This window comes from Schistocerca cancellata, chromosome 6 (genome assembly GCF_023864275.1).
Source record: "Schistocerca cancellata isolate TAMUIC-IGC-003103 chromosome 6, iqSchCanc2.1, whole genome shotgun sequence".
Classification (NCBI taxonomy): domain Eukaryota; kingdom Metazoa; phylum Arthropoda; class Insecta; order Orthoptera; family Acrididae; genus Schistocerca; species Schistocerca cancellata.
In genome coordinates, this window is record NC_064631.1 from 566,586,941 (window position 1) to 566,609,671 (window position 22,731).

Here is a 22,731-nt window from a genome sequence, read left to right on the forward strand (position 1 = left end):
AGCATTAAGTGAAACAAGGCAAAAGAAATGGGTCGAAACCTTGGAGAAAATTAACATGCCACATAGCATGAAAACTGCATGGAATCTGATCAGAAATCTCAAGGGGACCCAAAAGAAAGCAAAGACGTGACAAGAGTAACATCTAATCAAACTGCGCACCAGCTACTACTGAGTGGTAAGGATAACAAAAAATGTGAGAAAAGCAGGTCGCAACGCGATATCCACACAGAAATCCACAACTTCTTCCCTCCTGAGGATACAAACCCTATAAAAAAAAGGGTAAGACGGCTGCTGTTGATGGCGTGTGCCTCATTTCGGACCGAATGCCAAAAAATGGATGTTCAGCCTATTGAAGCACTGCCGAGACACCCTTACAATCCCTAAACAATGGAGGAATTCAAAGTTAATATCACTCATAAAACCAAGAAAGCATCCGGATCATCAAGCAATTATCGGCCTATATCTCTTCTCTGACAGCTCTTCGAATTACATGAAAGGCTGATCCTTAATCGAATCAATAGCATCGTTGATTCAAAGTTAAGCCTGCAACAAGCTAGCTTCAGTCCAAGAAAATCTGGCCACATCTTGGCACTCACAGAGCATACAGAGGTACGATATGGATATAAATTAACAAAGGTCTTCGCATTGGTTGATCTAAGTACCGCCTCCTATACAGGAAACCACCTAAAAATATTACTTAAAATCTCTGACACTGTTAGGGACCATCGGCTAATAAACATTATAGTATCCTTTGTGCAGAGACGACTATTCTACGTCATTATAGAAGGGAAAAACAGTCGCTGGAGGAAGCAGAAAAGCGGCATCTCTCAAGGAATTGTTCTACCTCCCATGATGTTCAACTTACATAGAATCAACATTCTCTCTATATTGACGGTTTGGGCATGACAGTGCAAGGAAGAACCTTTGAAGAAGTAGAGGTAAAATTGCAGAATATTGGCTGTGTCTGTTCTTTCGGACACGTCCTAAAGAGCAGACACCACACATTGATATGATTCGCCTTGATGGGCGACGGAACCACCTTCTTCAGTGCAGGTGCACGGGTACGTCTGACCTCCTGGCGGGAATTTCAGAGCAGCGAACGTTGAGGACGTGGAGAGGGACTGTGGATAGGTGGCGCATGGGGGTGTGGGTCGGCCGACAGGCGTGCCGAGGAAGCCCGAGCAGTTGCGATGAACACTGCGTCCAGGTGGTACAGTAGTTAACGCAACTGCGTAGTAAGCAGGAAATCCCGAGTTAGAACACCAGTCCAGCAAGCATTTTCACTCGTTGCCACTGATGCCGCACGAAGTCCTGATGCAGCTGGTATCAATATTCCCTTCCCTTTCCGTCCTTTTCTCCCCCCTCCTCCTCCTCCAATTCGAATCACATCATTAGTTGAATAAAATACTCTCGGTGTACATGCCAGGTCAATTCAGGATAAAACTCCAAGCTTTCGACCACTATCTCCATGGTCGTCGTTAGAGCTAAAACTGACTGTCGTAAGCTTTTTTTTTTTCTTTATTGTGATTTCATTCCCCTGCCCCATATGGGCAGGGGAGGGCTGTCAGCAGCACAGTCCGCCGCTCTTCAGCCGAGTGACATGACAACTAAAACAAGAATAAAATAATACATACATAAGGAGAGAAAAAAGAGAACATAAAGCAGAGTAAGGGGAGAAAATGGAGGTAAAAATACACTGACACGTAGACGTTCATTGGGGACAGTTAAAAAAACACAGAGAAGACACTGGATGCGCAAGCTCAGGTTAAAAGTTGGCCACAGTATTAAAAACACTCTGAAACAACACACTTAAAACCCACTTGGAGCACACACGACGAAGAATTAAACTACCAGGTGGGACCTGCCGAGGGAAAGGTCAGAGAGGATGGAAAAGGAGGGGAGAGCATGGGGCAGCTTAGGAAGCGGCGGGATGAAGAGAGGAGGGGCAACCGTGGGTTCACGAAGAGGCAGGATACACATGGGGCGGGAGAGGAAAAGGGAAGACAGGGCAGGAGGGAGCGCAGAGACACTGAAAGAAGGCACAAGAGATGGAGGGGGAGTAGGAGGGGAAAACCGCTCAGAAGGAGGGAGGGGGGGAGAGGGAGCCCTGAGGAGGAGGCAGGAAGAGGGCGTTAGAGTTGGTAGGAAGGGTAGATGTCAGGGCGAAGCTCATCATCCGGGAGGGGTAGACGGTGGAAGTTGTGTTGGGAAAGGAGATGGAGGGTGTGGAGATGGAGAGAGGGAGGGACACAACGGTAAAGGCGCGGCAACTGGTTGGGAGTGGAGAGGAAGGGAGACACCAGGGGGTGAGGGGGATCAAGGCGGCGGATAATATATAGTCTGCGGGTGTGTTCAAGGAAAAGGAGAAGGTGGGGGAAAGGGGATGAGGTCATAGAGGATGCGCGTGGGGGACGGAAGGCGGATGCGGAAGGCGAGGCGGAGCGCATGGCCGAATCCTCTACTTCCATAGATGTAGTTTCTATCCAGCGTTGCTTGCAGCGCCATCCCTTGAATCCGGAGGTAAACTGCGGGATATTATCCTCTGCGATTTTTCTTTATCCAGTGCACTCTTCCAGGTGTTGCTAAATGCGTAGCCGTTGTCTCTGTTAAAGTTATTATCGCTAAGTCTAATTTCGACTGCTTCCCGGATCACAGAGTCCCAGTAATTCGATGCGTGGGCTATTACTCTGGTTTCTTCGAATAAAATCTTATGCTTGCTAAGCAGGCTATGCTCAGCCACCGCAGATTTTTCCAAATACCTGTATTTCAGGTGGCGCTGGTGCTCGATGCAACGATCGGCAACGGTTCTTACCGACTGGCCCACGTAATTCTTACCGCATTCGCAAGGAATACTATAAATTTCCGGCATCCTTAAGCCGAGACTATCTTTGACTGGTCTCAACATTTCCTTAATTTTCCTAGGTGGTCGGAAAACTGGTTTATTGCTTGCCTCTTTAGGACTCTGCCTATCTTGCTTGATGCAGCACCGCAAAATGGAAGCCGCGCTATGTGTTGGTCCTCTTCTTGTTTATGGACGGCATCGTGTCTTACTTTCTTGGACAATACTGATTTAATTTCACCGGCAGAACAACCATCCCTCTTGAAAACAGTCGTCAAATGGTTAATCTCGGGACCGAGGTGGTCCTTGTCGGAAATAGTCCTGGCTCTGTGTACTAAAGTGTTCAGCATAGCTCTCTTCTGAGACAGATGATGGAAGCTGTGGCTATGCAGATATAAGTCTGTATGGGTTGGCTTCCTGTACACAGAATGGCCCAGTCGTCCATCCGGTTTTCGCTCAACCAACACATCTAGAAAAGGTAACTTCCCTTCCTTCTCTGCCTCCATTGTAAATTTTATGTTTGGATGTACACCATTCAAATGTTCGACGAACTGCTGCAGCGTGTCCCTGCCGTGTGGCCAGATTAAAAAAGTGTCGTCGACGTATCTGTAGAAGCATGATGGGCGGAGGTGAGCACTGCTCAATGCTCGTTCTTCAAATTCCTCCATGAAAAAATTCGCTATTGTTGGTGATAGTGGCGAACCAATGGCTGTCCCCTCTGGCATTTCATAATAATTTCCACTGTATAAAAAGTAAGTGGTCGTCAAGTTTGCCGGAACAACTTCAAAATGAGCAGCCAGCAGTTGTAATGTGTCGTCCACAGGTGCTTTGGTGAACAGAGAAAGCACGTCGAGGCTGACCATAATATCATTTGGGCCTATCTTCATCTGTTTTATGATATCAACAAACATTTTTGAATTCTTAATATGATGTGGGCACTGCCCAACTAAAGGCGCCAACTACACTCCTGGAAATTGAAATAAGAACACCGTGAATTCATTGTCCCAGGAAGGGGAAACTTTATTGACACATTCCTGGGGTCAGATACATCACATGATCACACTGACAGAACCACAGGCACATAGACGCAGGCAACAGAGCATGCACAATGTCGGCACTAGTACAGTGTATATCCACCTTTCGCAGCAATGCAGGCTGCTATTCTCCCATGGAGACGATCGTAGAGATGCTGGATGTAGTCCTGTGGAACGGCTTGTCATGCCATTTCCACCTGGCGCCTCAGTTGGACCAGCGTTCGTGCTGGACGTGCAGACCGCGTGAGACGACGCTTCATCCAGTCCCAAACATGCTCAATGGGGGACAGATCCGGAAATCTTGCTGGCCAGGGTAGTTGACTTACACCTTCTAGAGCACGTTGGGTGGCACGGGATACATGCGGACGTGCATTGTCCTGTTGGAACAGCAAGTTCCCTTGCCGGTCTAGGAATGGTAGAACGATGGGTTCGATGACGGTTTGGATGTACCGTGCACTATTCAGTGTCCCCTCGACGATCACCAGTGGTGTACGGCCAGTGTAGGAGATCGCTCCCCACACCAAGATGTCGGGTGTTGGCCCTGTGTGCCTCGGTCGTATGCAGTCCTGATTGTGGCGCTCACCTGCACGACGCCAAACACGCATACGACCATCATTGGCACCAAGGCAGAAGCGACTCTCATCGCTGAAGACGACACGTCTCCATTCGTCCCTCCATTCACGCCTGTCGCGACACCACTGGAGGCGGGCTGCACGATGTTGGGGAGTGAGCGGAAGACGGCCTAACGGTGTGCGGGACCGTAGCCCAGCTTCATGGAGACGGTTGCGAATGGTCCTCGCCGATTCCCCAGGAGCAACAGTGTCCCTAATTTGCTGGGAAGTGGCGGTGCGGTCCCCTACGGCACTGCGTAGGATCCTACGGTCTTGGCGTGCATCCGTGCGTCGCTGCGGTCCGGTCCCAGGTCGACGGGCACGTGCACCTTCCGCCGACCACTGGCGACAACATCGATGTACTGTGGAGACCTCACACCCCACGTGTTGAGCAATTCGGCGGTACGTCCACCCGGCGTCCCGCATGCCCACTATACGCCCTCGCTCAAAGTCCGTCAACTGCACATACGGTTCACGTCCACGCTGTCGCGGCATGCTACCAGTGTTAAAGACTGCGATGGAGCTCCGTATGCCACGGCAAACTGGCTGACACTGACGGCGGCGGTGCACAAATGCTGCGCAGCTAGCGCCATTCGACGGCCAACACCGCGGTTCCTGGTGTGTCCGCTGTGCCGTGCGTGTGATCATTGCTTGTACAGCCCTCTCGCAGTGTCCGGAGCAAGTATGGTGGGTCTGACACACCGGTGTCAATGTGCTCTTTTTTCCATTTCCAGGAGTGTATTTAGTTAAGTAAGTGTTTTGCAAGCTTGTACGTAGGAGAGCCAATAGCGCTAACAATCGGTCTCAACGGGACGTTCTCCTTCTGGACATTTGGCAAACCGTATAATCTTGGTGGTCTAGGTGCTCTCGGCCGTAAGTTCTTCACCAGTTCGTCGGAGAGGCCAGAGTTTTTTTTTTTTTTTTAATAGCTCCTATGTCTTCCTGCGGCCGAGCGGTTCTAGGCGCTACTGCCTGGCACTGCGCGACCGCTACGGTCGCAGGTTCGAGTCCTTCCTCGGGCATGGATGTTTGTGATGTCCTTAGGTTGGTTAGGTTTAAGTAGTTCTAAGTTCTAGGGGACTGATGACCTCAGAAGTTAAGTCCCATAGTGCTCAGAGCCACTTCCCTTGTCTTCCTGCTGAGCGCCGATGTGGGATCCCGTCTGAGAATCCCATATTTGCTATCCTCCAGTAACAATCCAACTTTCTTGTGGTAATCCGTACCTTGAGGATTACCGTGGCGTTCCCTTTGTCAGCAGGCAAAACAACTAGATCTTCATCCTTGTGCAACAATTTCAGTCCTTGTCTCTCCTCTCTGCTGATGTTTGACTTAGGCGGCTTGGATGTCGCTAAAATCCGGCTATTAGCAAGCCTTGCGTCATCCGCTGCTTCTTGAGGAAGATGACGAACTGCTTGTTCCACTCCAATAATAAATTTACGACAGTCAGTTTTAGCCCTGACGACGACTATGGTGGTAGTGGTCGAAAGCTTGGAGTTTTATCCTGAATTGACGCGGTATGTACACCGAGAGTATTTTATTCAAGAAACACGTCGCGAAAGACTTCGAAGCCACATCATTAGTTGTTTATCTCGGGGTCCAATGTGTGTGATCGAAGAACTAACCACAAAACATTGATATAAAGCAGTCGCTGCGTGCTCATCAATCTACTCTATCCAGCGCATGCCTCTGCATCTCTGTATAACTACTACAGACTACATCCATTTAATCTTTCTCACTGTAGTCAAGCATTGACTCACACTTTCCTCCATTACCAAATTGACAATTGGTTGCCGCCTCATGAGGCTACAAATTTCTTTTTTATCAATTCGATTTAGTACCTCCTCCTTAGTGATCCGATCTACCCATCTAATCTTCAGCATTCTCCTGCAGCACTACATTTCAAAAGCTTCGGTTTGTTCTTGTCTAAACTGTTTGTCGTCCACGTTTCACTTCCGTGCAAGCCTACGCTCCAGACCTCGACCTTCAGATGACATATCCCAACATAGAAATCGTCTTCGATGTTAACAAAATTTCTTTCTTTGAACCTTTTTTTACAGCTGCCAGTCTACATTATATACCCTCTCTAAATCGATCATCATTCGTTAATATGGAACCCAATTAGCAAAATTCATCCTCTACTTTCAGTGTATCATTTATTAATCTAATCGCCTCAGCGTCACCTGATTTAATTCGACTATCGCAGTACCATTGTTTTGCTTTTGCTGACATTCATCTTACAACTTCATTTCAGCCTATCATTTGATCCTCAAGGTGCATATCACAGACTTTTACTTCTTCTCCCTGAACTTTGATTCCTTTTTCCTAATTTCTCCTTCGTTCCCTTTACTGCTAGCTCAATGTACAGATTGAATAAAATCTGGCACAGACGATAACCCCCGTCTAAGTGCTGTCTCAAATACTACTTCCGTTTCATGCCTTAGACCCTTAAAACTGTAGTCCGCTTTCTGTACAAGTTGCAAAAAATCTTTGGTTCTCTGTATTTTATCCGTGCTGACCTCAGAATTTCAAGGACTGTATTCCACTGAAGACTTCCAAATCTTACAAATATTACACGTATAGGTTATGTTGTTCTTGTCCGTCTTGTAAGACAGGTCGAAGTACTGTCTCATAAGTTTGTGCATTTTCTTGGAACCGAAAGTGGTCGTATTCGATGTCGGTTTTTACTAGTTTTTCCATTCTCTTAATTAATATCGTTATTTTGAAACCATATCTCTTAAGAGTGGCCGCTCTGTAATATTCTCACCTTCAGCACCTTACTTGGAATCGGAATTATTACATTGTTCTTTAAGTTTGACCTGCCACATAGATCTTACAGACAAGGTGGAATAGTTTTGTCGTGGTAAGTAATCATAAAGATCTCAATAATTCTTCCGTAAATCAATTGTGGTCGAACACCTGACAAACAAAAAACGTTCTTAAACATTTTCCTCTTTTCATGGATAAGTTTTGTACAGTTACGAAGCTTTTACTTGTTGTTATTCGTCCCTCTATGTGCTCCTCCTCACATACTACTTCGTACATAAGCCACATTTTTTAGGCCCCTGTAAGGAAATGGCTTAGGCCAGAGGTAAGTTCCTGAAACCATACTCCATTAACAGCCACCGCCTCTAATGGGTCACGACCAGAATACGTCTGGAACTAACGTTAACCTACGGGTTTTTCAACGCGATCATATGACTAAGCTAGTAAACAGATGTCCTATGCATTATTTTGATTCCGGTTTTATTCCGTCGGCATTCTGAGTGAGTTGTATTCAATCGTACAACACATCGAGTATATATAATGATTAATTAGTATTATTAGCGAACTCAACAATGCTACCCTCACTGTAGAAGTCAGTTACCAATCAATAAGATTTTCAGCGGTTCTGATCCACATCTTACCAACTACATACTATATCACTGCTGGCTAAATGCAGAAATCTAGCTCCTTGGCCAGTTCCGCACGTAACGAGCGAGATTAGGACACTGAACGTTCCCTCGCTGTTGTACGAGGTAAAGCAATTCTGGCCAATGGCCAGCCTAGTTCTGTAGCGGTCATTCAGACTTCGTTAACAGTGGACGCTGATTCGCAGGGAATTCCCACACTTCGAGCGTCCTTGCGCAGAGCAGGACTAAGATCCCTTTACGCTAATTGCTACAAGTGTGAGGGAAGGATGGATTTGTACGTCAAATACGGCTTCGCCATTTCCAGTCAGCACATGGCATGTGAAAATCTCGTACCTTTTCGCACGGCAGTAAAGTCATGGTCCTGCAGAGTAGTTAACAACTGGTTTTGTCACTCATAATGCTCTTGTCTCTATAGTCTGATTGAAGTTAGTTGCAATCTGATGTTTAAGGAAAGAAGTTTCGACGTTGCCGTGACAAACACAGTCTGCAGGCAGCCATCGCAGCAGTCCGTTCTCCGCGGCGAACTTCCGTCTCCTACAAAATCCACACAAAAATTCAGAAAATCACGTATAGTGCGAACCTCTGTAGCGCGTCTCAGTATCTATTCCTAATCATAATTAAGGACGAGGTTCGTTTATTCATGAAGTACGCCAGATTTTCGTGTCCAGAAATGTTTCCTTAGCAGACTACCTGGATAGTTGAGAGCGCTAAGTTGTACGCTTGTGAAACACAGGGAGACTAGCAAGCTCCGGATCGACAAGGACTGATGAACCAGCAAGCCTAGATGTGGTTTTTAGGAGTTATCCAGGTAGGGAAATACAGGTGTGGTATTCATGTAGCACCTACGTTACACGCTATACAAACACTTACGAAACGTTATCACCCTTGAAAATCAGATATATACTAGACGCAGACAGCTAGGGTACTAATATTTCCCCTTTGTAGGCAGTGGTGGCGTCATAAGTGCATCCGGTCACCAAATGTCGCTAGTACTGCCAAAAACGATGTATACATGGTGTGATTGAAAAGTTTCAATACTTAACTCAGAACTAGAAATTTATTGGGCGTTTAAGTACGGCGGACTAAAATTCTTCAAAATATGATCCTTCAGCATCAACACAGAGCTGCCAGCGCATCTTCCACTGTTCGTAGCCCTTCTGGAAAGTCACGGGCGTCATGCTGTCAAGGATTCTCGTCGAAGCCTGCTGGATGGCGTCGATGGAGTCGAATCGCTTCCCATTTAGGACTGTCTTGATTCAAGGGAAGAGGATAAAGTCACTTAGAGCCAGGTCGGGGCTGTAGAGTGGCTGCGGCAGTGTTGTTGCGTTGAACTTGACCAAAACTTCGGCTGCGGCGCGCGTCGTGTGGGCCGGCGCGTTGTCGTGGTGGAGAATCCAATCGCCCTTGATCGCCGGGCGGACGCGGCGAACTCGATCCCTCACGCGGCGGAGCACTCGCACCAAGACGGCGGTCTTTGTTTAAAGTTCCCGCACTCTCTCCACATTTTGATCCGTTCGGCTTGATTATGGCCTCCCAGAGCGGTCATCGTCTTCAACATTCCCGCGACCATCTTTGAAACGTTTGTGCCACATGAAAACCATTGCACGGGACATGGCTTCTTCCTTAAGGAGGGTAGGACGTCAAACGGGCCGACTTGGAGCAGGAGAGACACCACAAAACATTTTAATTTCCACTGTCTATACTTTTACAAATAAATTCATAAAACTTTGAAAGTATCATCAGAAAGGATTCAGGATTCATACTCATAGTAGTGGAAGCTCAAAAACGTAACAAAATGCATTTTTACATGCGAAATTTCATCATTTTTTCGCGTACTACTGGCTGCATTTGTTGCTATAGGTACACTTTTCTTCCTAAGTAAGAGATATTGGTTCAAATGGCTCGGAGCACTATGGGACTTAACAGCTGTGGTCATCAGTCCCCTAGAACTTAGAACTACTTAAACCTAACTAACCTAAGGACATCACACACATCCATGCCCGAGGCTGGATGCGAACCTGCGACCGTAGCAGTCTCGCGGTTCCGGACTGAGCGCCTAGAACCGCGAGACCACCGCGGCCGGCAGGAGATATTCTTCGATGAATTTTGCACAGCATACAAACTATAGTCACATGTGTAGGGAACCATAGAGTGTATTTAATGTATGAAAAAATGAATGAACTGTTACATTTTAAACTTCCTGTTTAGAAAAACTCCAATTTTATAGTTAATTATCTCAATTTTTACCACAGTTTTTAATAGAACTGGAAAATTCTAGAGTTTCATACACCTGTAAGTACTGCTTGTATGCTGCGCAAAATTCATCGAAGAATCTCTCTTACTTAGGAAGAAAAGTGAACCTACAGAAACAAATGCAGCCAGTAGTAAGTGAAAAAATGATGAAATTTCACATGTAAAAAAAAAGTTATTTTACTACGTTTTTGAACTTCCTCTGCTATGAGTGTGAGTCCTCAATCCTTCGTGGTCATGCTGATAAAGTTTTATGAATTTATTTGTAAAAGTACAGACAGTAGAAATTAAAATGTCCTGTGGTGCCTCTCCTGCTCCAAGTCGGCCCGTTTGACGTCCTACCCCCCTTAAAGGCCTCTTGAATCATACCGAGAGTGTCCCTGGCGGTTTTGTTCAGTTGCCCACAAAACGTAATCGCAAAACGCTGCGCGAAGTGCTGCTCCATTTCTGCCTCTCCCACTTTCCGACCGAGGTCAATGAGACACACTCACGCTGCAAGCGATGCGCGCTCCCCAGGTTTCCGGAGACAACTGCCGCAGCGTCAGTAGTTCGTTCCCTGAGACCCCCCACTACTTCCCCCATCCAGCGGAACCGGTCCGCGCGCTCCCCTGCTCAGAAATTAATCAGTCTTGAAACTTGTGAATCACACCTTGTGTAAATGCCGACCTCATAAGGAAACGGGAAAAGGCAAAAGGAAAAGGAAAAGAAAAAAAGTTTCCTTCATGGAGACATATTGCTTTGCTCCCGGGAAGTGGCAATACAGTGGGAACCGGCAATAGTAGACTCTCATTGATGTACTATTGATGGGAGGAGTCCAGCCCACTCTGTATGTAATTCAGACTATACAGACCCCTGTCGCGTTTTCCGGATCATTCTTGCCAAATCAGCTCAACTTCTGCTCACTCCACACCGTAGCTATGACAGTTAATTTGACCTAACAGGCAGAAATGTAGAGATGTTTGTCTGCGGCTTTCAACAAAACGGTCGTGATACCATACAAAAGGACTCGGTGGAAGGTCTGTGTTGTTTCTTTGACTCTATAGTTCGCAGAAACCTTCGCTGGTTGCAGCGACTTAGGACGCGAACGTCACTTTGTCAGAACAGGTGTAAGCTTATCGGTCCGTCGCTGACACTGAAGACTCCAAACCTTCTCTACTTCCCGTCTGAGCAAGCTGTGCAGTAACTAGAGTACCTGTAAAGCTTACTGGGACAGGGTAAATGCTAGTTACAATGAAGTCGATAATTCTATCGCAATATTGGTATTTTAATTTGATATTCCCCACAACTGACAAAATTTACAAAAAAAAAAAAATGTGAATCTCTTTGTCCACCCACACACACCTGAGAATGGTACATTAACAATTTGCAATTAGGCGCTCCTATTACCGGCAGCTGCATTGATAAATACTCGGCACCTCGCAAGGATAACTTCTAGATCGAGAATATTAGGTAAGTTGTTGAAAGTGGTTAGGCGTTGGTGAAAATCTCGCTTCTGAGCACACAAAGAGCTCTAACCGCAGAACTCTGCACGGAATACGGATTGGTGCAGTGCTGCGATACAGACCGTATATCTCCCTTCGAAGACGATGGCCAAGACGCCGTCTCCAAGTTCGTGACGCTCGATGGCTGAAGGCGAAGTGCCTCCACAATTCATTCGTCTCCCACGCGTACGAAAACGCGGCGGAAGAATACTCAGTTTTGGCCGATGTCGAACGCGCTCTATCATCGCCGAAATGCCTCCACTGAGATCTACCCAATGATCGAGTATGTCATAACGCCCCTAGGCAAACGAAATTCCCGTCTTCGCCACGTGCTGCCCAGCACAGGTGGCTCCGGATGCCGGGCTATCCCCGAAAGCTCCGTATCGTCTCGCGTTTCCGGTGAGCGCTACCCGCCGCCCATGGCGGCCCGGCGAGCTACGGCCATCTGCAGACTTTACATTGCGCAATCCTCAACTTCTGATACATTTCACCAACGCTTTAAGTCAGTGGTTCAATCCTGCAGAGATGCAGGGAATATGCTCGAGAGTGCCGCATACACTCCTGGAAATGGAAAAAAGAACACATTGACACCGGTGTGTCAGACCCACCATACTTGCTCCGGACACTGCGAGAGGGCTGTACAAGCAATGATCACACGCACGGCACAGCGGACACACCAGGAACCGCGGTGTTGGCCGTCGAATGGCGCTAGCTGCGCAGCATTTGTGCACCGCCGCCGTCAGTGTCAGCCAGTTTGCCGTGGCATACGGAGCTCCATCGCAGTCTTTAACACTGGTAGCATGCCGCGACAGCGTGGACGTGAACCGTATGTGCAGTTGACGGACTTTGAGCGAGGGCGTATAGTGGGCATGCGGGAGGCCGGGTGGAGGTACCGCCGAATTGCTCAACACGTGGGGCATGAGGTCTCCACAGTACATCGATGTTGTCGCCAGTGGTCGGCGGAAGGTGCACGTGCCCGTCGACCTGGGACCGGACCGCAGCGACGCACGGATGCACGCCAAGACCGTAGGATCCTACGCAGTGCCGTAGGGGACCGCACCGCCACTTCCCAGCAAATTAGGGACACTGTTGCTCCTGGGGTATCGGCGAGGACCATTCGCAACCGTCTCCATGAAGCTGGGCTACGGTCCCGCACACCGTTAGGCCATCTTCCGCTCACGCCCCAACATCGTGCAGCCCGCCTCCAGTGGTGTCGCGACAGGCGTGAATGGAGGGACGAATGGAGACGTGTCGTCTTCAGCGATGAGAGTCGCTTCTGGCTTGGTGCCAATGATGGTCGTATGCGTGTATGGCGCCGTGCAGGTGAGCGCCACAATCAGGACTGCATACGACCGAGGCACACAGGGCCAACACCCGGCATCATGGTGTGGGGAGCGATCTCCTACACTGGCCGTACACCACTGGTGATCGTCGAGGGGAGACTGAATAGTGCACGGTACATCCAAACCGTCATCGAACCCATCGTTCTACCATTCCTAGACCGGCAAGGGAACTTGCTGTTCCAACAGGACAATGCACGTCCGCATGTATCCCGTGACACCCAACGTGCTCTAGAAGGTGTAAGTCAACTACCCTGGCCAGCAAGATCTCCGGATCTGTCCCCCATTGAGCATGTTTGGGACTGGATGAAGCGTCGTCTCACGCGGTCTGCACGTCCAGCACGAACGCTGGTCCAACTGAGGCGCCAGGTGGAAATGGCATGGCAAGCCGTTCCACAGGACTACATCCAGCATCTCTACGATCGTCTCCATGGGAGAATAGCTGCCTGCATTGCTGCGAAAGGTGGATATACACTGTACTAGTGCCGACATTGTGCATGCTCTGTTGCCTGTGTCTATGTGCCTGTGGTTCTGTCAGTGTGATCATGTGATGTATCTGACCCCAGGAATGTGTCAATAAAGTTTCCCCTTCCTGGGACAATGAATTCACGGTGTTCTTATTTCAATTTCCAGGAGTGTATTTATCGTAATTCAATAGAGTCATGATCTGATGCCCTGGCCAGTCCCTTTATTATTAATACTAATGTTGGTAGGCTAACGTGTAAGTGCCCATGTCTCGGCACCTTACACAGGTGTAGGCAGAGGCGCCACTCACCTGCCTGCGGGAGGTCCCCGGCGAGCAGCAGCAGCGTGCAGAGGCAGGTGAGCCCGGCACCGGCCCTGCGGCCGCCGCCGGCGTTGGCAGCCCACATCCACGGGCAGCGCGCCACCCAGCCTGCAGCACACAAGCGCGAGGAGCGCTCGTAACTCACGTGGCAGCATTTGTAACAGACCTCTCGGTATGTGTTATACACAGGGTGTTTAAAAAATGACCGGTATATTTGAAACGGCAATAAAAACTAAACGAGCAGCGATAGAAATACACCGTTTGTTGCAATATGCTTGGGACAACAGTACATTTTCAGGAGGACAAACTTTCGAAATTACAGTAGTTACAATTTTCAACAACAGATGGCGCTGCAAGTGATGTGAAAGATATAGAAGACAACGAAGTCTGTGGGTGCGCTATTCTGTACGTCGTCTTTCTGCTGTAAGCGTGTGCTGTTCACAATGTGCAAGTGTGCTGTAGACAACATGGTTTATTCCTTAGAACAGAGGATTTTTCTGGTGTTGGAATTCCACCGCCTAGAACACGGTGTTGTTGCAACAAGACGAAGTTTTCAACGGAGGTTTAATGTAACCGAAGGACCGAAAAGCGATACAATAAAGGATCTGTTTGAAAAATTTCAACGGACTGGGAACGTGACGGATGAACGTGCTGGAAAGGTAGGGCGACCGCATACGGCAACCACAGAGGGCAACGCGCAGCTAGTGCAGCAGGTGATCCAACAGTGGCCTCGGCTTTCCGTTCGCCGTGTTGCAGCTGCGGTCCAAATGACGCCAACGTCCACGTATCGTCTCATGCGCCAGAGTTTACACCTCTATCCATACAAAATTCAAACGCGGCAACCCCTCAGCGCCGCTACCATTGCTGCACGAGAGACATTCGCTAACGATATAGTGCACAGGATTGATGACGGCGATATGCATGTGGGCAGCATTTGGTTTACTGACGAAGCTTATTTTTACTGGGACGGCTTCGTCAATAAACAGAACTGGCGCATATGGGGAACCGAAAAGCCCCATGTTGCAGTCCCATCGTCCCTGCATCCTCAAAAAGCACTGGTCTGGGCCGCCATGTCTTCCAAAGGAATCATTGGCCCATTTTTCAGATACGAAACGATTACTGCATCACGCTATCTGGACATTCTTCGTGAATTTGTGGCGGTACAAACTGCCTTAGACGACACTGCGAACACCTCGTGGTTTATGCAAGATGGTGCCCGGCCACATCGCACGGCCGACGTCTTTAATTTCCTGAATGAATATTTCGATGATCGTGTGATTGCTTTGGGCTATCCGAAACATACAGGATGCGGCGTGGATTGGCCTCCCTATTCGCCAGACATGAACCCCTGTGACTTCTTTCTGTGGGGACACTTGAAAGACCAGGTGTACCGCCAGAATCCAGAAACAATTGAACAGCTGAAGCAGTACATCTCATCTGCATGTGAAGTCATTCTGCCAGACACGTTGTCAAAGGTTTCGGGTAATTTCATTCAGAGACTACGCCATATTATTGCTACGCATGGTGGATATGTGGAAAATATCGTACTATAGAGTGTCCCAGACCACTGCGCCATCTGTTGTTGAAAATTGTAACTACTGTAATTTCGAAAGTTTGTCTGCCTGAAAATGTACTGTTGTCCCAAGCATATTGCAATAAACGGTGTATTTCTATCGCTGCTCGTTTAGTTTTTATTGCCGTTTCAAATATACCGGTCATTTTTGAAACACCCTGTACTTGTATTTGTGTAGCGTATACACTCTAACACAAAAGGAGAAAACAGAACGCATTGCGAAGGGATTATCCGAGCGAGACGGAAATCGGTAGCGTGATATACATGTACAGATAAACGAATGATTACTATCTCAGAAAAAGTGGGTGATTTATTCAAGAGAATGAACTTCACAATTTGAGTAAGACAGTAGTGCGTTGGTCCACCTCTCCACCTTATGTAAACATTTATTCGTCTTGGCATTGCACGATAGAATTATTGGATATCCTCTTGAGGGAAACTGTGGCAAGTTCTTTCCAACTGGTGCGTTAGATCGTCAAAATTGCGAGAGGGTTGGAGGGCTCAAATTTTCTCAACTAGGGAGGGATCTGGCGACCTTGCTGTCAAGGTTGGGTTTGGCAAACACGAAAACAAGCAGTAGAAGCTCTCGCCGTGTGTGAGAGAGAATTATCTTGCAGACATGGAAGTCCATGATGCGACAAACAGAGCATAGAGTATCATCGACGTACCGCTGTGCTGCTAGGGTGCCTGTGACGCTACAAGGCGGTAGAAGCACTGAGAGCAGCAGTATTAGTGTAAAGGAATGGCACGTGATGGCACGAGTGACTGGAGACAGGCAAGAGAGCTGTCTAGCGGCCAAAAGGCGAACGGTGCTGCAGGCCTCACTATACGGCCATTACCCCCCTAGTAAATATTGCCCGCATCTCGTGGTCGTGCGGTAGCGTTCTCGCTTCCCACGCCCGGGTTCCCGGGTTCGATTCCCGGCGGGGTCAGGGATTTTCTCTGCCTCGTGATGGCTGGGTGTTGTGTGCTGTCCTTAGGTTAGTTAGGTTTAAGTAGTTCTAAGTTCTAGGGGACTGATGACCATAGATGTTAAGTCCCATAGTGCTCAGAGCCATTTGAGCCATTTGAACCTAGTAAATATTCAGTAGCGTTTAAGGAATACAGGTAATAAGTGAATGAAAAAAACGCTTATTAATGTGTGTTGATGGCAAAAGAAAATATGAAAGTAAATATGATGTAAGTTAATGTATAGGTTAATTTTACGAAAGTACCAAGGTGGGGATTCGCCCAGGTAACCCAAACGGAACAGCCTAGCTGGCCGTGGGAAGAAAGAACAATGAGCAGTCGAGCCGTGGGGAAGGAAGGCATCGGAAGTGTCACACGTGAGCAGGCCAAGACTAATTACTAAGTGCACATGCCGTAGAAGACAACCTAAAGGGTCATGATATGAACATAAATGGCACCCCAGCCCATTGCTCCGGATATGGCGGGCGACAGGCAGTTTGGTATCCTAATTAAGGTACTACACTCCTGGAAATTGAAATAAAAACACCGTGAATTCATTGTCCCAGGAAGGGGAAACTTTATTGACACATTCCTGGGGTCAGATACATCACATGATCACACTGACAGAACCACAGGCACATAGGCACAGGCAACAGAGCATGCACAATGTCGGCACTAGTACAGTGTATATCCACCTTTCGCAGCAATGCAGGCTGCTATTCTCCCATGGAGACGATCGTAGAGATGCTGGATGTAGTCCTGTGGAACGGCTTGCCATGCCATTTCCACCTGGCGCCTCAGTTGGACCAGCGTTCGTGCTGGACGTGCAGACCGTGTGAGACGACGCTTCATACAGTCCCAAACATGCTCAATGGGGGACAGATCCGGAGATCTTGCTGGCCAGGGTAGTTGACTTACACCTTCTAGAGCACGTTGGGTGGCACGGGATACATGCGGACGTGCATTGTCCTGTTGGAACAGCAAGTTCCCTTGCCGGTCTAGGAATGGTAGAACGATGGGTTCGATGACGGTTTGGATGTACCGTGCACTATTCAGTGTCCCCTCGACGATCACCAGTGGTGTACGGCCAGTGTAGGAGATCGCTCCCCACACCATGATGCCGGGTGTTGGCCCTGTGTGCCTCGGTCGTATGCAGTCCTGATTGTGGCGCTCACCTGCACGGCGCCAAACACGCATACGACCATCATTGGCACCAAGGCAGAAGCGACACTCATCGATGAAGACGACACGTCTACATTCGTCCCTCCATTCACGCCTGTCGCGACACCACTGGAGGCGGGCTGCACGATGTTGGGGCGTGGGCGGAAGACGGCCTAACGGTGTGCGGGACCGTAGCCCAGCTTCATGGAGACGGTTGCGAATGGTCCTCGCCGATACCCCAGGAGCAACAGTGTTCCTAATTTGCTGGGAAGTGGCGGTGCGGTCCCCTACGGCACTGCGTAGGATCCTACGGTCTTGGCGTGCATCCGTGCGTCGCTGCGGTCCGGTCCCAGGTCGACGGGCACGTGCACCTTCCGCCGACCACTGGCGACAACATCGATGTACTGTGGAGTCCTCACGCCCACGTGTTGAGGAATTCGGCGGTACGTCCACCCGGCCTCCCGCATGCCCACTATACGCCCTCGCTCAAAGTCCGTCAACTGCACATACGGTTCACGTCCACGCTGTCGCGGCATGCTACCAGTGTTAAAGACTGCGATGGAGCTCCGTATGCCACGGCAAACTGGCTGACACTGACGGCGGCGGTGCACAAATGCTGCGCAGCTAGCGCCATTCGACGGCCAACACCGCGGTTCCTGGTGTGTCCGCTGTGCCGTGCGTGTGATCATTGCTTGTACAGCCCTCTCGCAGTGTCCGGAGCAAGTATGGTGGGTCTGACACACCGGTGTCAATGTGTTCTTTTTTCCATTTCCAGGAGTGTATTTCGCTGCAACTGCCGGCCGTAGCGGCCGGCAGTGACTGCGGGCAGTTGACTACTGCTGTTGGGCAAAGCAACGGAACGTATGTCGTTGTAACTGCTCGGCAGTCAGCGGTCGTGACGTCATCGCGACTGCCGCGTCTCGGCCGCTGCAGAAGCAGTCAGGCAGTTGGGCCGCGACTGCCAGGTGTGTGACGACTGCAGAAATCAACGACGCGCTATGTCGAAGAAAGGTTTTTCACGCTGACTACGACGACGAACAGTTAGTGGAGTATGTGAGCACATACTCTATATTGTATGATCAAAGCATACAGATTTCAGAAATGTGATGGCAAAGGATAAGGTGTGGAAGAAGATAGGAGAAGCAATGAAAAAAGTTGGTGTTTTGCATGTACACGTTCATTTATTGATGTTTTTTTTTCCTACTGTGACAGATTGTACAATATGGAGGCTACAACAATGCTTCCATTCTTTCTGTCACCAAACGATTACAACAATAGTCGTTACGAGTAGTAATAATAATTTATTTCCTTTATTTGAGCCTTAGTTCTTTTCCAGGTTGTAATCATTGATTAGAAGGTTCACAGAAGTAATTCTTAAATGTATCTCGTACTTGAAACCCTTCAGTTTGTAGAATCCCCCTGTTCGGGGCAGGGGAATAATTTTCTGTGGTAAACTCACGTCATTGTCAAGTTCATAAAAAGCTCGTCCTCTTTTTTCTAAATAGGCGTCCCTGAGGAGATTGTGTAGACAGCAACAAGCTGTAACGAGTTTATCATATGTGTTAGGTTGCAGATTCAGATTTGTGTAGAACACTCGAAATACCTGACACAAAAGTCCAAAAGCGTTTTTTCTGAAACTCGGTTCGTTCGTGACAATTTATAGTTGAAAGTCGCTTTTGATTTATCTTGCTGGGCAGACGAGCGAGTGTAAGGCTTGAGAATATGCTTTCGCATGCAGAATGCCTCGTCGCCTACTATAACAAATAGTATCTTGATGTCAGTTAATGGAAGCTCTTCATCTGCTGGAAATACCTTTCATGATCATTTTCCCCATTTCTGACTTATTAAATATGCCACTGTCTCCTTCCTTCCCATATGACCCTACGTCTATCGCAACGAATTTACAGTTCGCATCGACCAATGCCAAAAGTACTATGGAGAAGTACCCTTTGTAATTCCAGAAAAGGGAACCACTTTTTTCAGGACACCGTATCCTTATATGTTTCCCATCAACCGCAGCACAGCAGTTAGGGAAACCCCAAAGAGTGTAGAATTCTTTCGCACCTTCCCTGAAAGACTCTCGAGATGGAGGAGGCAGGATGATAGGTGTCAAGTGTTGGCACATAGCTTCTACCGTTTCATGAACTATGATGCTCACGTAGCGTGGTGATATCCGGAAACCATATCCAAGGGACACGAAACTCTCCCCTGTAGCTAGAAACCTGTAACTCACACCATAATCATTATTAATTCATGAAACATAAATAATATGCCGTTGTCCTAATTACACAACTAAACAAATACCGTTCCGTTTTAGGTAACCAGTGTAGGAAGAGATGGAAAGACATCAGAGATAACTGCTGGAAAACAGTTCGAAAAGAACAACTGAAAACAGGTTCTGCAGCACCAAGTTCAACAACAAAATGGGCATTGTTCAACAGACTAGGCTTTTTGAGAGATGTAGAAAAGAAGCAGTTGTCTTTCTGTAGTGTTCCGCTGAAGGAGCCAATAAGTGTTGAAGGACTGCTATCTGATGAAGACGGACAAAATGCCAATGAAACAGGTCCTGACACTCCACAAGCCATTGCTTCCTTGTCCTCTACTGACGCACCTGCTGCCAACTCTTCCATCTCAGCTCACAGATCGAGGAAAACACACTGAGATTCAATCAACCTAATGGGCCAATCACGATTGGAATAGCTACAGCCCTTGGCTAATAATCGGGAGCCGGAAGATGATGCGGGGCTGTTCATGAGAAGCACTACCACGTCACCTCATTAATAAAGCGAAAATTGACATTTTAAGCTATGTCACGGGACTTGACAGTTCTTCAGAATCATCTCTTGTGCCACTACCTGTCATCATCAGTCCTTCCGGTTCGTCTTCGCTTTCATCCCCGTTCGAACGAACTTCATCGGTTGGAGACGATACGTACACTTTCACCCCGTTAATAAACGTCGAACCACAAGCAGGTGATATTACTTTTGAAAATAATTACTAATCATAATGTAAACACAGTGTAAAGATAATGTAAAAATAAACAACAAACTGTACAGGCCCTGAGTCTTTTCCAAATAAACCCATTATTTTAATAGAAATTTATGTTATTTCACAGAGATACAAAATTACCCATTTTAAACCATTGTTGATTAATACGTATGTTTTTATACAGCTACTTACCGTAAAGTCACTGCCATTTTTTCGTCGGCTTCTATTGGAGTTTGCACTGCACTGGTAGCTGTTCCTGCTATATCTTCTTTCACAAGACTTAAAACAAAATCAACTGAGGTGGGTTAAGTCTAAAGAAACTTCTGAACCTCTCTTCATCGTTTCGTAAGTGACCGTTACTAAGTTAGCATAAATTCCTTCACTTTTCCGTGTTTGGAAAATGCTGTGGGGACAAGATCTTGTAAGCATTGCAATAATTTCCTCGTCCACAAAAAACCTAGAATGTTATTTTTATCCATGTTGCGAGCTCACGTGCGTGTTCCTTTCACAGAGGTGACTCACTTAGTGGCGTGGCCGCTGCGGTCAGCAGTCTCAACGAAATACACAGGCAGTGACGGTCGACAGTTACGGCTGGCAGTTGCTGCCCGCCGCTACGACAGGCAGTCGCAGCGAAATAGTACCTTAAGACTGCCCGAGGTGTCTCCAGACACGTCTTCAGACTGGAATAGAAACACCCTCAGTGATGAGTCCCCCTTCGAACTGAGCCCTAATGGCCAGACGTTGTGGCCGAGCGGTTCTAGCCGCTTCAGTCTGGAACCGCGCGACCGCTACGGCCGCAGGTTCGAATCCTGCCTCGGGCATGGATGTGTGTGATGTCCTTAGGTTTGTTAGGTTCAAGTAGTTCTAAGTTCTAGGGGTCTGATGACCTCAGTAGTTAATTCCCATAGTGCTCAGAGCCATCTGAACCAATTTTGAGCCGTAATAACCAGTGAAGACCTGCCTGGAGACGCACTGGACAGAGACGGAATACTAACCTGACTATTGTCCGCCATATGGGCCAACAATCAGGAGAGATGTCAAACTTCCTGGCAGATTAAAACTGTGTGCCCGACCGAGACTCGAACTTGGAACCTTTGCCTTTCGCGGGCAAGTGCTCTACCATCTGAGCTACCGAAGCACGACTCACTCCCTGTCTTCACAGCTTTACTTCTTCCAAACTTTACAGAAGCTCTCCTGCGAACTGGGAGAAGCAAAGCTGTGAGGGCCGGGCGTGAGTCGAGCTTCGGTAGCTCAGATGGTAGAGCACTTACCCCCGAAAGGCAAAGGTCCCGAGTTCACTCCGCTGCAGAGTGAAAATCTCATTCAGGAGAGATGTTGTGAGTTGCCATTTCCATTCATATCAGGACCCTTTAGTTTGTCATCCGCGGCACCCTTACAGCACAGGGGTACGCTGACGACATTCGAAGTTCCGTTTTGTTGCCCTTCATGGTAAGCAGTCCTGGGATTACATTTCAGTAAGATAACGCCCTCTCGCACACGGCAAGAGCTGCTATCGCTCGCCTGTGTGCTTATCAAACCCTGCTTTGGCCAGCAAGGTCACCGGATCTCTCCCTAGTTGACAACGTTTCGAGAATTATGGGCAAGCCCCTCCAACCGTCTCGGAATTTGGACGATCTTACGCGCCAGTTGGAAAGAATTTGGCACAATATCCCACTAGAAGGCATCAAACAAATTGGATCAATCAATTCCAATCCGAATAAATATTTGCTTAAGGACCAGAGGTGGACCAATATGTTATTGACTTGCTCAATTTGTGAAGTTCTTTTTCTTGAATGAATCAAAGTTATCTGAGTTTGGAATTATTTATCACTTGTTTGTGTACAGCACATCAACCAATTTGCGTCCCATTTGGATACCTCCTTCGTGTTGCACCAGCTCTTTGGTTTTTAGTGTAATAACTATCCTCCTTCGTACAGATCAATAAGACTAACAAGCGTCCGTTGCAAGACTCCGTAACGTATTCCAACAACATATGTTACGACGTTCCTGGAGAAGATAATAATCTCTCAAAATATGACGACGAATTGAGAAAAAACACAATTTATTCACTTTATTCATACACATATTTCAAATGCTCGATAATGTTGCCGGCCACGGTGGCCGAGCTGTTCTAGGCGCTTCAATTCTGAATCGCACGACTGCTATGGTCGCAGGTTCGAATCCTACTTCGGGCATGGATGTGTGTGATGTCCTTAGGTTAGTTAGGTTTAAGTAGTTCTACGTTCTAGGGGACTGATGACCTCAGAAGTTAAGTCCCATAGTGCTAAGAGCCATTTTTTTGAGATCGA

General features: G+C 47.8%; 1 protein-coding gene across 1 annotated transcript in view; it reads right to left on the reverse strand.

Annotated features, from left to right (window-relative positions):
• Positions 1–20,064, reverse strand: part of LOC126088433 (neurotrimin-like) — a 124,404-nt gene extending 104,340 nt beyond the window's left edge. The window contains exons 1-2 of the mRNA XM_049906575.1: positions 20,046–20,064; positions 13,741–13,860 (exon numbers count right to left, since the gene is read on the reverse strand). Coding sequence (XP_049762532.1) covers positions 13,741–13,860; positions 20,046–20,064 — 139 coding nt within the window. The remainder of the gene's footprint in view (positions 1–13,740; positions 13,861–20,045) is intronic.
• Between the last annotated feature and the right edge of the window lie 2,667 nt (positions 20,065–22,731).